The sequence below is a fragment of the Nelusetta ayraudi genome, unplaced genomic scaffold (assembly GCF_046127955.1).
Source record: "Nelusetta ayraudi isolate G7.1 ecotype Tasmania unplaced genomic scaffold, CSIRO-AGI_Nayr_v1 ptg000048l, whole genome shotgun sequence".
Taxonomy (NCBI): domain Eukaryota; kingdom Metazoa; phylum Chordata; class Actinopteri; order Tetraodontiformes; family Monacanthidae; genus Nelusetta; species Nelusetta ayraudi.
Genome location: NW_027466098.1, coordinates 16,169,885 through 16,187,084, shown reverse-complemented (window position 1 = coordinate 16,187,084; position 17,200 = coordinate 16,169,885). Strand labels below are relative to the sequence as shown.

At 45.1% G+C, this 17,200-nt stretch overlaps 1 protein-coding gene across 3 annotated transcripts in view; it reads right to left on the bottom strand.

The window, feature by feature from the left end:
• cntn5 (contactin 5) overlaps positions 1-17,200 on the bottom strand; it is a 100,043-nt gene that overhangs the window by 49,763 nt on the left and 33,080 nt on the right. For all 3 annotated transcript variants that reach the window (XM_076036701.1, XM_076036702.1, XM_076036703.1), the window contains exons 3-5: positions 11,896-12,105; positions 5,084-5,207; positions 4,795-4,970 (exon numbers count right to left, since the gene is read on the bottom strand). In XM_076036701.1, the coding sequence (XP_075892816.1) occupies positions 4,795-4,970; positions 5,084-5,207; positions 11,896-12,105 (510 nt within the window). The remainder of the gene's footprint in view (positions 1-4,794; positions 4,971-5,083; positions 5,208-11,895; positions 12,106-17,200) is intronic.

Here is a 17,200-nt window from a genome sequence, read left to right as displayed (position 1 = left end):
GCCAACTCCCTTTCATAGATGCGCTCTATAGGGAGGATATACTGTATAAAACCAATCACAATAATTTAGGAAACGTCTCCACCGACACCATTTGACTCTTTTGTTTAAGCCGCTAAATTGTGTTGCTTGGTTACCATTATTAAGAGAACCAGGGGAGTCCTGTTCCGACGCCATTCTAATTAATAAACTGAATTTGTTTGATGATGAGGTTCACTGCGAGTATAACAGATGAGAAAGATTAGAATAATACGGCGATAACAGATAATTAAGTTTGCAGCAGGATGTTAAATATCAGTCTGACTGTTTTGTGCGACTCTGTTTTTTCGACGAGTGATTAAATGTGTTTTTGTGCTAAGGTAGTGAGTCAGCGAAGGAGGGCACACTGTGAGGACATATAATAGAGAGACTAAAAGCCTGTGGATAGACTGAGTGAGCAGTGGGATGGAGCTGCTTTTTGTTCACATGTACGTCCTGTACGGTGCCTGTGAGGACATTCGATGCAGCTCCATCGCATCAGAAGATTAGCAACTTATTTGGAACCAAGGACGAACATATTTATGAGCACATTCTGTTGGAAAATATGGAGGTTTTGCCTTTTTTCCGCCATCTGCAAGTGCATGACTTGGAAAAAAATCTGTTAAACCAATGGTTTTCCACAGGGAGTCATAAAATACCTTAATTAAAACACCTACTTGATGTCAGAGGGGGAGAAAGTAAAATTCATTGAACATTAATTCTGAAAGTTATTAGTTAGCGTGAATGCAGAAGATAAGGTTTAAATTAATTTCTGACTGACCCATTATGTACTTGGCAAATTCCAGTTATATAAGCGAATTGACAGTAATAACTTTTTTGCAAATTAAAAAAAAAATAAAATCACTGTCATTAAAGTCCCCCTCAAAATACAGGAAACTCAAAGCCTGCAATGTAAATCAATTGCTTTAAGACCAGAGCGAGTCCAACGAACGGGCGTTGGACGACTGACAGTATTTCAGATCGGGAGAAAATGTTTCGGAGCGCGACATGCACGTCAAGGCCTCCCGTTAATTTCATTAGCAGCAGCGTGCCGAGAGTGCCTCGATACCTGAGCCTCAGCCAGACTCACGTCTGCAGAGACGGCAGCAAGAACTCTTCAGGGAGTGAGAAAGATCAGAGACCTCCCTTCTGACGGCTGCCTTCAAAGTGGCGGCTGCAAAGCAGCCCAGGAGTGAGTTCAGCAGCTCAGAATTTCAAAACAAAGAGCGACGAGTGGAGAAAGAAAAAAAAACACAACAACCATTCCATTGTGAAGCAGAGGGCCAGCTGGTAGAATACTGAGAGGCCTGACCGAAGCTTTCCTCTGCAGCCCGGCTGGTCCACTCTGCCCCTTCGTTGATTCCCTGCATGAAATGGGTCACGCTCAGTTAGCCAGCCTGACTTGACGAGCCGTGTGGACCCGAGGGTATACTGCTGCACAGGCAAATCACTTTGACTCCGGCCAGACCCTCAACATTCCTGGAACGGTAGCAGGTGGATAAACAGAGTGGCAAAGAGAAGTCGCTGCTGCTGACGCTGTGCTATTTGTTGCTAAGTTGTTGTTTTTTTTTATATAAGAGGGGAGGAAACAAGGTGACACCAAAATAAGTGGCCGTTGGTGAACAATAGATGGAGCAGTGTGAACCCTGCTGTTTGGGAAATTTAACTGTGGATTTCCCTTGGGGGATGATCTATCTATCTATCTATCTATCTATCTATCCACGGTTGGTATCTAAAAACGTCTTTGTTTCCTCATTGCTCTACACATAAGAGAAAAGAAGGGTGGAGCATTTTACCATGGAAAAAACGCTTTAAGTCAACCTTTCAAGGTTTTTGTGTAAATTTAAAACGTTTCACTTTACTTGTGGTGTTACAATGCACACAAAGACACACAATTCATTTTTTCTTCCACCCATGCTATTTCAAGCACCGGTGACGTAACCCCTGACAAGATTTCAAGTCTACATTGTGTCGGATCCGTCTTGAAAACCTCACACACACACACACGCGTTGACGGATCAGCGTTCCTTGAGGCGGGAGAAACAGGGTGTTGGTGAGGTGAGAACAGGAAGAAAGGATTAACTCATTAAAGGAAGAGCCATGAGCAATGCTAAATTATTTTATTTTTGTACTCCAGCCTGGCTTTTGGTGAGATCGCTGCATCAAAATTCACAATGTTTCTGGGAGGCTCCTCTTCTTTCCAAACTTCGTTTCCACTCTTTTTCGTGTTTCTTTATACACACTCTGCGCACGTGGAAGAGACTTACTCATGCATTTTCAAACGAGCGAAGGCAGTCACCAGCTGAGTCTATGCATGAAAACGTGCCGAGGAGGAGAGGAAAAGGGGGGAGTAAAAAAATAAAAAAATAAAAATAAAGTAGTGCTCCATGCTGTGTGATAAATACCCGCCATTTGTTATGCTGAGAGAGAGAGAGAGGAAAGGTTCTGCATCCAAATGCTGTGCTGCGGGGCACATCTCTTTGTTTGTGCGGCTCTTGAAGGGTCACATTTCAAGAAGGAGCGCCTGAGCGAGGGACTATTACACTCTGGCGCTCTGGAACAATTCGGCTGAGGAAAGAAGCGACTCAGACGCATCCTTCTTTTCCTAAACAGACCCGCGGCGAAAATTACATTTAAATCTGTTCACGTCATGAAATAAGCAGTTTACCATCATCAATATATTTGTTTTCCCTCGTCACAAACAACTCCAAACCAGGCAACGGCAATTGATAAATCCAGCGGGAAACGTTTTCAGCCTCCGTCTCCGCATTCTCAACAAAAGGCTGAGGAGCGACGACTCCCTTTCAGAAAGTAGAAAATTGATTTGAAGCCGATGCAAGACAAACAACCCGTCATCACAGCCGTCAATCCCGACAACAGAACCTCTTGAAAAGCCAAATAGAGAGGACAATTTCACCCCAATCTGCCTTAGAGCTGCATCTGCTTTTAATATCTCCACCACAACAAACCAAAACATCTACTTCTGTTTATATTTATTTCTGCAGAATGAAACGTGACCGACGCGAGCGTCTCAATATCTGCTGCGAACGAAGAGGCTGAGAGACTCGACTTTTGTACAATAATGGGATTCCAGTCTCGGAAAAAAACAACCAAAAAAACAAAACAACCAAAAAAAACAGGCAGACTGATTGCACACAGACATCCGCGATATACAATCATAAACATCAGCCGTTGTGGATCTGCAGCCCACGGTGGTGTCAGGCCAATGCATAAAGCATCCATGGCACTCTAAAAATAGATCCCCGCGTCTCGGCCCGGAGGTCACACTAAGTGAGTGCATACGTGTTGCACTGCTCATTCTCACTCCCAGCTCGGGCTTCTGCATAGGCGCTCTGGTTTTTCACGAGTCAAAGATCCGCCGAGTCGAGAGGACAGTTGAGAATCACAAATTTCCCTTGGAAATAAGCAGCAATTTTTCTTTTTATTTGAAGCTAGTCTGTGCTTAACCATGTGGCCATGTGTTTTGCTAGCTAATGCAATCTGGGTTATAGTAAATTTAGGACAGGTCTTTCTTTCCTTTTTTTTCTTCTTTGCCCCCACCGCCTTATGCTATGTATGTAACAACCACGACACAAAGTGGTTCTGTTAGCCTGCGGAAAAAAAGTAACAGACATTTCTTGTTTTTTCTTTTTTTTTTTTTTACCCGCCTCTCTGATGGCCAATCCAACCCTTCATTCCCAAAGTAATACCTGCTAAAGGTTGCTGGTCCCCATAACAACGGAGGACCGTGTAGCACACTGTACTTTGTAGCAGGGGCTCAATAAGTAAGACTAGTAATCTCCCCACAGACATGCCAGCAGGGCCATTATGGTTATTGTTCCTAAAGAAAACCAAGAGGAAACCAAAAATGCGTTTCCCCTCCGAGCATCGCACAGCTGTTTTTATCTTCCTCTGCGTGTGTCCGTGTGTGTGTGTGTGTGTGTGTGTGTGTGTGTTTGCGTGTGTGCGCGTGCGTGCAGCCTGTGATTGTGTTTTGGAGCTCTTCCAGAGGATTACAGTGGGGGAAAATATGTGCTCCCCCATCTTGCTGGAGACGTGACATTTAGGAGCAACGGCACCTTGTTAGCAGCACTGCTAAAGTTGGGAAACCTCGTGGAGGACAGCGCAAGGTTGACTTGAGTCAGTGAGCCGACTGGTTACTCTGGTTAGCTCCCGCTAAAGGAGAATCTTTCTGGGTTTATTGCTAATTATTACAAAATAACGTCAAATGATTCTTTCGTGATAAGAAGCAAACAGATGGGTCTTCTAAGAAGACCCTACGAAGTTCTATGAAGCTGACAGTTTTTCGCAAAATAAAAGCGATATTTTGAGAAAGGACCATTGCGATTTGCAGGTGTTTCCATTGAATGGTGTGAAGCGCATGAGCCGCAATTATCGTAAAAACCTCGTCCCGTGAGGCTTTACGAGAATCATGTTTTCTTTTGTTTGTTTGAGTTAGTTTGCTGTGAAGAATGGTTGTTATAATTTTCTCATTTTCACTTGAAATGAACTGGTCACGTGACCCCACATGTCACGTCCGCTGACGTGTAAATGCGAAAAAGTGTTTCCATGACACCTTTGTGATATACCTCTATATCAATACGTCTGAAAAACCACCTCATGAGAGCGTCAAAACCTTTTAGCCATATTTGAAAGATTTTTTGAAGTTCAGGCATTTCCATGACCGTTGTTTTTACAGTGATATTTCGGTTTCGCGGAATTCTAAGGGTAATGGAAACGCAGCTACTGTTGGTCAGTTTTCTTTAAAAGTCCACTCACATGCAAACTGCAGAAGAGCCTCCCGACTGAACACGGCCCCAAAGCTGTTCTCCGCCCTGCACTGGTACATCCCGTAGTCGCTGATCACGCTCCCGTTGGCGATGACGAGGTTCCCGTCCACGAGGCTGTAGCGGTAATCAGCCAGCGGGTCGATCTCCGTCCGATTGACGTACCAACTGTGTAAAACATCAAAAGAGTGAGAGGCTTATTTTTTATTTTTTTGCTTCCAACGGATGTGCACACCATCTGCAGGATGAGGACACTGCAAGCGGAAGACGTTCTGTCACACCTGTATGTGGGCGGCGGGTTCCCTCTGGCCTCGCAGTGCATCACCACTCTCTTCTCGTCGGCGTCCAGAGGGTAGATGATGTCATCGGGCTCCTGGAGGAAGACGGGGCCGAACTCTTCACTTTCTGCAAGGGGGGCGAGAGGACGCAACGACAAAAAGATAAGCTCAATCGTCACAACTCGAGGGCCGCTTGTGTTTGACATGCGATTTGTCTCCATCTGTGCCATAACATCTGTTTTGTTACTGGAGAGTCGGAGGAGAAGAAGAGCCATTAAGTTGGTAGCGGCGGCGGGGGAGCGTATGTTTCCCTTCGGTGGCCACGACTCTGCGCTCGCATATTGTATAACTGACCTACTCTTTTAATGACGGGGCCGGACATTATCATAATAATGGCGCCGTGTCTACCTGCAGAGTCCAGAGAGGGGCAGCCCGCTGATTAAAGGAGTTGTGAGAGAGACTCCATTAAAGTGGACGGAACCTTGGACGGACGACGTTACACAAGCTCGACAAACCTGTTAGCTTTTGTCGACTGTTTGTCGTGCGAATCTGTTCCTGACCTTGTACGAGCATAAATTCCAACAGAACTTCTGGTAATTCTTTCATCCGTCGGCCAGGAAACACAATCGCACAACAACCGTTTCTATAGCGTTGGAGCTCCGACATTGTTTGCCTCTGTCTTCCTAATGGTCTGTGGCGGAGCTGTTTTATTCTTTCTTTCTTTTTTTTTTTTTTTAACCTTTTTTTGATAGGCCGAGCTGTGCAAGCACAATCTGAAGAAATAATAAAAGCCTTGTGAGGGTAAAAGAAAAGAAAAAACAAACAGAGGACATACAAAGGATCAATAATTACTGCCAAACCTATTTGGGCAGGAAAGAGTAGAAATCTATTACTATATGCAAATGGCTGTAGGAGAAAGGCCTCTATTTTCACCCCGTATGTCAAGAGTTTTTATTTAAATGGAAATGCCTGAAATGAGAAAAAAAGAAAAAAAACATATATACATATACAGTACATATATTGAGAACTGCGAGTAAGAGCAGAGAGTTTTAGATTTAAAAGTCCAGTGTGCGTCTGGTAGTCTTGAAGGGCTAGAATAAAGCATTTTCTGACTTGATTTGCAAAATGTTCTTGCGCCCACGTCGGTGGCACCATGAAACCGTGGGCACAGCCACCGGCCTGCTGCTACTGTATATGTGCAATATGATGACCACCCCCTCCCATACGGACCTTTGCGAGGAACTACCAATCCTTTTAATTGACATATGAAAACCTGGCGGTAAATTATTTCAGCTGACCTTATCCCACTAAAAGAGAAACCCACCTCTCCTGTGCCCGCGGACACCTCTGAAGTGTTTCACACTGGGCCTTTTTCCAGCGAGTCTCCTCTTATTACCTCGGCTGTGACGGCGATGTCGTTTCCACAAAGTCGCTGGTGCCAGCGAGTTCGCCCACCTTATTAATTGCTGTGACGACGTTAATGTGGAGGATGCTCGACATCATCTCCCTGACTGAAAAATGTGCTTAACAGTACCGTGGAATGCTTGATAATTAAAATCTGATTGCTCAACTTTTGATACGCAAACAGCAAAATGGCACGCTGTTTTTCATTTTAATGCAATTACATTTACATTTGCACAACACAAAGTTCATTGGGAGGCCTTTTTGATTATGGACTATTTGAATGACAAAATTCAAATTGTCGCAGTGCCCTTTAGGGGCCGGGAAGCTTTGCTGAGCCCGGCCTGGCGGTGAGCGTGTCAGTGATTCAAAGACCGACTCTCCTCCTCCACTTCTCAAAAATGCACCGGCACGGTGGCGCTGGCTGACTGGCTGGCTGGCTGGCTGGCTGACTGGCTGGCGCACTTATTTTATGTGACAGTCCTTGTTGCTCTCCTCCTCTGTTCCTCGGGAGTGATCCACTCTTTGATCTAGCAGTCTGTTTACACAGACGGGATGCACTTAAAGTGGAGGATCTTTCGAGGTGCATTGCATCAGACTAAAGGCATCTGAAAAGTCCTCGACGCAGGAATTGTATCTCTCCACGACGTAATGAATTCAAGGGGGGCCGCAAACCTTGTAAACACGGGTGGTGGATGGCCGGCGAGGCGCTTTTCGGCAGAGACGCTCAGGCGTGGCGTTTACCTTTGGGTGATATTACACATAAAGCGGCGCATAAATAAAAGTGGCAATTTAAGGCCGGGGCATTCATCGCTCTTTAAGAATGATCTGGTGACATAATGAGGAATCGTGGCGTTTTCTCAGGGCGCAGATAATCCCACCGCCGCCGCTCTCCGGGGAAATAAACAGCTTTTTGAAATAATACCCTAATCAGCGGGGGGAAATGAATCAATATTAAGTTGCGTCGCCGCGCGTATGAAGCCAAAGCCGTTCGTCGCCGGCGGTGATGCGACTCGTTGCTTAAGTGGCGTCAGATCACCGCCGCCCCCGATGCTCCCTCGGCACCCTGCGTGTTTACACGGACAGGAATATTCCACATCGTCGCAGCGAAGGCGATAGTCCCGGTGAGACAAAGCCGTCTTAATCAGAACGGAGTCACGTTCAGAGAGGCAATAACCAGGTTAAGACGAGCTGATCTTACTCGGATTACTCAGACAGGTAAACATCGTAATTGGATCCGATACGCCTGCAGGAGTTCTTTTTTTATTTTCAGCTTTTTCGTCATTTGCTGCAATATGTACGGCACTGTGATGGTTTTTACGGCTGTTGTTCCAGGAGGCCTCGTGTCTCTACTAGCTGTTGAAGAGTGAAGCAGGACAAGTGTCCTGCGTGTATTATGCAAGACAAGGCCAAAAATTGCTTTGTTGTTGTTGTTTTGCATCTTCTTTCCAGTAAGCAACTGTCCTGCTCTCCTCCACAACACCATGCGATTAACATATAAACACCTTATTTGTAGGATTGGCCCAACCTGAATATGGACCTGGATCACACACTACGCAGCACAGTTTTCTGAACAAGGCATCACTTCACAGACACTCAACAAAACACTTGACTTCAGGGCAACTGGCCCCACCCCTCTCCCCTTAATGGGTGCTAAGTGGCTAGATTTGGATTTTGGATTGAAAAGGTTCAGTGGGAGCTTTTCAAAATGGATCTCCAACAATTTGGAAAGCAAATCACTAAGCACAAAGCCGTCCTTCGAGGATGCACACTGTGGCCCGAAGACGGACTTGACAATGTGTTCATCCTGCCTACGCTGTTTGCTGGTTTGTGTGTCAGAGGTGCTTTCCAAACACTTTTTTTACCTCCCGAATCACAGATTGCAGGGTGTTGAGAAAATAACATATAATCAAAAAAAAAAACGATGGCTTAGTTTTGCTTTAAAAGGTATAATTTTTGGGAAAACTGTCAGGTACTAAAAGGAAATCTGTTGAAAGATGTTCCCTTTTCACCGTTTTTTTTTTTATTTTTGTTTGTTTCTTTTAGCAGCGTTTGAATAAGAGACAGAGGACCTATGAACTAATACTGCAACTAATAGTAATAGCGGAACAAAACTAATCATAATAGTGTTTCACTTTGTTTCTCAAGCAAACAAACACACATGCACACCAAGACATTTGCACATTCAGGCAGAAAGAAATCCTGCGATTGTAGTTTATTTCAGCTACAGTGCATCCACCTTCCTGTCTGCAGCGTTTCCTCTCTACATGTGTGAAAAGAGGCGGGTGCAGCGTTTGTGAGCTCACTCAGACAAAGAGTAGCTAGAGGGGGGGAAAAATGCTGCCACGCTTTTCTTCTTAGTCTGGTGAGTTTGGATAATAAGAGCCGCCCAAGAACTATTAACGATGACACCAGCTGCACTAAAAATCAAGAAAAAAAAAAAAATCTAACACAAGCAAATAAGCAAAAGTGGGGTTGCAACCCACGGGATATTAATACTGGGGGGAAGAAAAAAAAATCAAAATTATCTTTGGAAGAATTAACAACTTACTTGATTGAGTCAACACTCCAAATGATCATCACATTTTAATTTCTAGTTTGATGCTGGAGAGCGAAAAGACAGGAAAGAAGCAACTCGAGTTCAGGCGTCATAGACACAGTGGTGTGAGAAGGCTTCTGGGTTGCTATGATAAAGGGGACTGTAGTGTAAGAATTCTTTCAAAATATCTTGTTTTTTTTTTATCACAAACAAAATGCAACTGAAGAGTAATCTGGCTGCACCAGTGAACAGAGTCTACAGGGAGGTTTTTCAACAACTTGGAAAACAAATCACAGATGTTTTGTGGCTGCAGATGGAAAACCTCAAATTTGCCTTCTTATTTTCTATGTTTTGCGGTTTTGTGGGCAACATGGGGAAAGTAGGGCAACCCCTCCATATCTGCCGCCATGTTTAAAAATATGTTTAAAAGCCAAACCGTCTGTCTGTCTGTGTCTTTGCTGTGGCCTTTGCCGGTGTGAACACCGCAGGAAGGGGCCTCTTAAATCAGTCCGCTTCAAGTGCCGTGGCCATCCGTCAGTCACTGAGACCCAAGAGCAATATCCCCTTTGAGCCACGAGAGGTGCATTACTTTTTGCCGTCCATTTCAGAGCCCCGACATCAATCCAGGCCAACGGAATAATACTCTTGTCACCGCTGTCAATGCAGACGCGTTACCGAGGCATCACCTTGGTTATAGAGATATAGGACCCTCTATGGCAGGTGATGATGCTGTCAGAGAGTCCAGAAGACTGAGATGAAAGGAGAGGCACAAATAACAAGCCTCAAATAAATACTAATAATAAAAAAAGGAATTTTAAGGAAAAACATAAATGAAAATGCCCCTTCGTTTCATTCCCTCTGACTGCCAGCGTGACCGTTTCATTACGCTGCCTCAAAATCCCTCTCTGCACTGATTAAAGCAACTCCGCCGTGCAGTAATGTGAAAAACCGTTTAATAAAAGCACGCACGTCTCACCTGCGTCGCCCAGGAATATCGTCGCGGATTTCCGACAATGTTTTCCGACGCTTCGCTGGGGATATTAAATCTCCCTCCGTGCAAAAGTTATCCGTCACATCACCGGCCTCTATCCTGACAGGAACACACAGGGAGCTGGATATTGCCATGATCCCACTTCAATTTCACCAAGGGCGTGACCCGGGTCCCCGCTGGGGGCACGAGCGGCGCTGATTGAGAGAAGCCCGATGATTCCCAGGCCCAAAATGTAATGTGTGAGAAGCTACGGCTGAGTGTGCGGTCGCGGCAACTGGGTTTGGGAGAAGGCTTGAACTGATGCCAACTGATTCACTTCCTTGTGTTCACATTAGCAGCTGAGAATGTTGCCTCGCGGGGCAATTACTCGAATTTCAATTTCAGCCACGACGAGGGCATCCCGCTGTCGTGAACACGAGATAATCACAGAGAAAACGTGCAAGCTGCTTTTGAATGTTCCACATTCGCTCGTTCCACTGACCAACACTGTCACACGCGCACCGACCTGAAATCCCGTTGGCCGCAATGCACACAAGGCTGTTGGGTGCTGATTTTTTAATTCAGAAGCTCTACGTTTTCCAGCTGAGATAGTTTTTGTTTTGTTGCACAAACACAAACAGGACCAATGGTTAACTTTAATGAGAACAATGCTGTCTCCATGGCCACGCTCCTATAGCCAACTGTTCCCATGAACACTGAGCAAGCACTGAGGAGCAACTGACAAAAAAACTCAGAAATATCGAGTGAATCCTGACTGATCAATTCAATGTTTGGAGGTCATGTAGCATCTCGCACAAGGAGGGGGAGCAAGAAGAGAAAAGCAGCAGTAAGTTAGACAAAGTTAAGCAAAGCCAATAATAACAGTAGCAAACTAGGACAGAAGAATAGTTTGAATACAGGAAATATAGAGATAAGAGACCATTGCACATTATGTTAATGTGACGGAGCATCTTTGAAACTAGATACAAATCTTTGCCAAATGTTAAATCATCAGCTGCTATTTTAATACATTAATTAGAAAAATGTTGTAGTTCAGTAGTGTTTTAAGAGCAGCATCATTATATTGGACCACTTCAATCAACCAAAGTTCTTCTTCGGGTTTCAGTGATTAATTGTATTTAATAGTTGGAATTTTAATGGGGCGACACGGTGGCGCAGCGGTTAGCGCTGCCACCTCACAGCAAGAAGGTCGTGGGTTCGATTCCGGGACCCGGGCCTGGGACCTTTCTGTGTGGAGTTTGCATGTTCTCCCTGTTTCTGCGTGGGTTCTCTGGCTTCCTCTCACACTCCAAAAACATGCATGTGAGGTCAATTGAACATTCTAAATTGTCCGTAGGTGTGCATGTGAGTGTGAATGGTTGTTTGTCTCTATTTGGCCCTGTGATGAACCGGCGACTTGTCCAGGGTGTCACCCTGCCTTCGCCCTAAGACAGCTGGGATAGGCTCCAGCAGACCCCTGTGACCCTGAATTGGAATAAGCAGGTATAGAAGATGAATGAATTAATTTTAATGATGTAAAAAGACATTGACAATAATGACTTTTAGCCACAGTTCGTGAACTATGTGTTCCTGCTGAAAATAAAAAAAACAAAGCCTCCTAAATTTTCAAAAGGAGGCAGATGCTAAGATTTAATATCCAGTGATTCGTTTTCTTTTTTTCTCTAATAGTTTCTCGCTGAAGAAAAACTCTCAGTTCGAAATTGCATAGGCGGCCGAACCGAGCGAGTGTGAGCGCGAATTTGAATACAACAAAACAGCGAGAGAGAGAGAGTGAGAGAGAGTGAGAGAGAGAGAAAAAAAAACCCCATCTTTTTCAATTCAGACGAGAAGCAAACAAAGCGCTGGGCCGGCTGGCGGCACCATTAGTCTTTTTTTTTTTTTTACCTTCGCTCCTGTAGTCCTCCTGGGAGCCGAGCACACTGAGGGCTGACAGGGGGTGACTGGAGAAAGCAGGCCAGTCGGGAGCGCCCAGCCCACCGCCGCCGTGCTGCTGTCGGGGTCTGCTGCGTGAACCCAGCACTGACGAGCTGTCTGCTTTCATCCGCAGCACGGCGGCGTATGACACGGGCCGCGCTGCCACGGCTCCGGCAAAGTCTGCAAGTAAGAAGACGACAAAAGTCAGCGGGCGCCACCGCTGGTCACATGCGTGGTGAGTTGTTTCTGCCTGTCAGGACGATCCCGAGCGCAGATCGGTGACGCATCGAGTCCAACTGTCGCAAAGAGTTCTCTTCCGGGCTGAACTGTGAAGTTGTTGTTGTTCTTTTCTCTCTTTTTTTCGACGCAGCAATGTGAAATACTTGCACAACTATTTAGATTTAGATTTTTTTTTACATTGAAATCTAACTGATGTTGCTGACCTACAACACACAACACATTTTAATGGGTGCTGGCACCATGTGGACCAGGTTGCTTAATGTGCACTGAGCTACTTGCGAGACACCAGAGAAGAAGAGCAGTTGGTAGACCAGGACGTAAGTTCACATGGACAAGTTTGATAAACACATCTTCATTTTAAAAAAAATACACATAACAAACTGCTGCGAATATACAATTTGAATGTGATTGAATGATTTTCTGAAGGAGATGAAACAAATTAATTTAGATTGGTAACGGGAGCGTGGAGGAGCAAAAGATCACCAAATATACTTCATAGTTTGCGTGTGACAAAGAGGATACAGCGTGAACAAAATAGCATATATTTACAGGCAACCATGATACTGACTGGCAACATGATTGGTCATTATCCAAAATATGAGGACACTTAATAACGTCTATTTTTGACATAATGATCCTGTAATCTTATTAAACGTTATTGTTTGTCATCTCTTTCTTCGAGACACTCTAAACTCCATTGTAACAATTTGCAGCGTTTCCTTCTTCATGTAAAGCTTCAATAAACTCTAAGCCAGATTTTATATTCCAATAGTAGCAAGTAATTTGTTTTTCTTTAATTCTATACCATCCGTTAGTTTCATTAAGAGGATTATCCACAAGCCTTATAGTTGTGGGGACAGAAAAAACAAAAAACAAAAACATATTTCTGGAAAGACAACAATGGCCAGAGTCTGACGCACAAAAAAAACAAAAAACAAACAAACTGGAGACGCCTTGTGTGGAAGTGAAACGCTCATCAAATTCAGCTCCCAATTAGCCTCTGTCACCCTCGTAAAAGTCACGCAAGGTTATTTAGTTGCTGTCATGATGCAAACCCGCCGGTGTTCGGTGCAACAGTGAGGCGCACGGTTTCAGGAGGCCGATGAACACAGTCGCACAGCGCAACGGGTTTGGGATTCTGCGAAAGACGTGCGTATCATCCAGGTTAGCAACGTTACGAGACTGTATTTCTGTACCCTAGTGTACCGCAAGATAATGTCAGGTGTGCTGTGAAAAATATCCAATTTCACTTAATTGGTCAAAAAATATACAGATATTGTTGAGTGTCTGTGCTTGAAAGGGACTGTGAGCCTATTTCCCTCCCAGGATTTCAGCTTTCTGGGCATCTAAACAGGCCCAGGTTTCATACTGAGCGAGTACAAATAAATTAAGAGACTATATTGTCATTATTTGGCTAAAATGTGTCATTTTATAACATTTTTGGTTGGTGGTGTGCCATGGAATTTCTTCCATGTAATAAATGTAGGGGCCTCAAAAAAGGTTGAAACACACTGAGCTGGCGATTCCAACAGCGGCGGACAGGGATGCGATTTACTCTGAGTCCACGTGTCTGACTTATACTCTGTATTTGGTTGGACACAAGCTGGCAACCCTCTGACTGGCAAGTGCACAGTGACGGATTTAGTGAAGGGGGAAAAAAAGAGAAAAGGTGGCAGCGATGCCGCTTCTTCCGCATTCTCTGATTTAGTTCGACAGCTGCGGAGACTTTTGACATCCAGCGGAGAGGAAAAAAAAAAGAAAGAGGCTTCTCGTCTCATATGATACATCGGCGATGTAAACATGCCAAAGCATCGACCGATCTCACCGCCGGTTAGAATTTCCGTCACGGCAACGCGCGGTACAGCAGGTAATTTGATCGAGCCTCGCCTGGAGATCAATAGTAATTATTATGTTAAAGTCAATTTCATTACGCTCTAACAAATGGAAAGGGAATACGGCCACGTCGCCGGCACCTCGGGAATTGTTTTGTAATTTAATCGCGGCAACCTGAATCAAAAAATCTCATCATCGGATGTTTTGGGCCGACAAAGTGAGGTGTGCAAAAATGGGACAAAGACTGAGCTGAGGACAAGTATGCGTGTGGTTTTTTTTTTTCCCCCCTTCTTCTCCACTCTCCTGGCAGTGTAAAGAAAAAGCCCCTCTTGACTCGCAAGGGCCAAACTGTGGAGGAATCCGCCGGAGTGTTTATCGCCGCTCGACTTGCGTCACACTCGATGGTGGGGAACACAGGGATTTTAGCGGAGCAATCAAAGCTCTCGCCGAGGTTGACTTGCCACAATCCCGGCGTTCACTCTTCAGCTGCCGCCCGTGCGGGCGGAGGCGCTCGGAGAATGGAATCGTAACTCCGCGGCGCGTGTGTGTTTGCGGAGCGCTGCTGAAATTGCCGCGTGGTAATTAAAGACATTGATCATTTTCTTTTGTCGTCGTGCTCGAAAACTTCACCCCCCCGCGCAAATGGGAATGAAATGGCAAACTGTGGCAAGGCTGCCACACAGTTTTACACATTAAAACATTAAAAAACATTATTGTCCATGCCCTGCACCCACTGTAGGGTGATATAGTGCAGGCTGTGCCCTAATAAATGTCGTAAAAGCCGTAACATTCCAAAATTAAGTTATAAATTTGGCGGGACAGAAAAAGGCCCCCAGGAGATTATTTAAATCTTTAAACCCGAGTGTTTCACTGAACCGGGGTGTGCGGCTGGCTGTGAATAAAAATATGGAGTGGTAAAAATTTCCAAATGTGACCGCCTCCGTGTCTTAAATCATCAGTTAGCGGTCTCACTGGACGGTGTGCGTGTTCTGCATCCTTCCACCGGCGTTCGTCTAGATGACATTTCCGACACCAGAGGCTTCAGTACATACAAGTGTGTGACGCTTGTTCCAGGCACAGAAAGACCAGTGGTTTAAAGTTAAATGAGGCTGTTAATGGGACAGATGATGAGGGGCGGTTAAGGCAGAGGGACCACGATCAAAAGCTCATATACTTGGCTCAATGTGAAGTGAGGCTCGTTAAATAGAATTAAGTTTTAAAGAAAATGGGACATGAAATTCTGCTTTGAATAATGTCATTAAAGGAAGTAATGCAACAGGACGGTCGCAACGCCTTTCCACTTTACTGACGATAACACATCCTGCATGCCTCCAGGCAGTTAATCATGAAGAAGAAAAAATCCTTAACTTCTTTCGCCTGCTCCACTTTTCATAGAGCGTGTGCTTATAAATGCAGTCTTGGAAATCAGTGATCTGTGATGTCACAAAGGGCACTGATATCCGGTCCACCACAACTGCAGCCAGATGTTGTTTTCATTTCACACTGTTTGGCCTCCATCCAGTACAAAACAATGACGGTCAGTTTAACCAGGAAGCTAAAATCCATCATATTTGCAGGAGGCTGTAAACAGAAGGCTAAATCAACAGTTTTTCAGTTCAGCTAATCTAACAAGGCCGCTCCTGGAGTGAAAGACTAAGATCAAGAAGCTGCCACAACATTTGACCTTGACGGCTGGAAGACCATGTGGCTGGATTGTAAATAATAAGACACTATTAAATAGATTTCACTCCAAATCACCAAAATTGCATCTGCGGCTCAGACCAGGTAGCCATGAACTTGGAGTGAGTTCCTAAATGGTCCCAGTTGCCCCCAACACGGCTGACTGCAGCAGGCCGGGAACCCGCTTAGCTTTCTGTCACCCTTATCTGATCAACGTACTGACCCTCTCAGATCTGCAACGATTTACCTTTCACAAGGACAAAAACAAGAAACGCCGATTGTGGCAGAAACGGCTGCACCTGTTTTTTTTGTTTTTTTTCCGCTCCATATATCAACACCATCATAGATTGTTTCAAGTCTTCACACCTTGACGGAATCAGCCGGGGACACAAAGGCCCCTTTGTGCTCGAACAAAGAACACAAAGCCAAATGTCCCGGTTACTCCGTCTTCATTCGGATGTTAAACTGTGCATGTAATGACTCTCTTCACTATGTGAACTCTGCACAGTCCAATTTACCCTGCTTTATGGCCTACGGAGAAGACGAACATTGACTTGAGACCCGTGAATTCTGAACAACGGGGTTGGAGGGGCGACTTAAGAAGACATGTTGCCGGTGAACCATAGGGAGACTTCCAGAGACGGTGAGGAGCTCCTGAGGTTTGTCTGCACACACTTGAAAAGACTGCATTGAAGAAGCTTTGACTGGAATCAAAGGTTTGACCCAACTTCACATAATGGGACTAGAACTTGCAGTTTCAAGGACAGTGTGTTGTGTGGCGAAAGGGGAGGGATTCACAACCAAGAGAAAAAGATGTAATGGTTCCTAAAAGCTTCAGATTTATGGAAAGAGAACTGGGCAAATCTTTAAAAGTAACTGGGGGAAACTTCTATCACATCCAAGTGGACCAATCGAATTTTTCAACACCAGCTTGAGGCTTCCAATTGGGGCTTGGGGGGGGGGAAACGTTAACTTTTAGCCCTCTGACTCTAGCTACTATGCTAAAAATGGAACTTTGTTGTGCTACTTTAGAAGCAACCACCGTTTCTGGTCCGAGTTTCTGCCTCTCCATCCTCGAAGGAAGACAACCGGTCGATGAAATGTAAACACCAGTTAAAAATGCTGTTTTATGGTGTTTGGCAAGACGGATGAGCAAAGTTTCAGCGTGGAAGTCCCAGCGGCGCAAATGCAGTACAAGGTTAAAGAATCTAGTTGCAGCTGCAGCCGCAGCTGCCATCCCATCAGCCACTGGGGAGCTTCCTGTCCTAAAGCCCTGCACCGCTGCCCTCTATATGCACGGCAGGAGCCGGTCACTATAATGCAATCAAAACTTCTTATTGAAGGTGAGCTCGGCACATCCTATCTCTGCACGCACACCGCGCCGCTCACACTAATGCTAAATGTGCTGGCTGGTACGACGGCACACAAGTCGCTGCACGCCTACTAATCGCCTTGATAAAAAAGAAAAAAAAAAAGATTTTAAAGTGTGCCAGGCGGGTGGGTGCGACGTCTCTCTGCATGG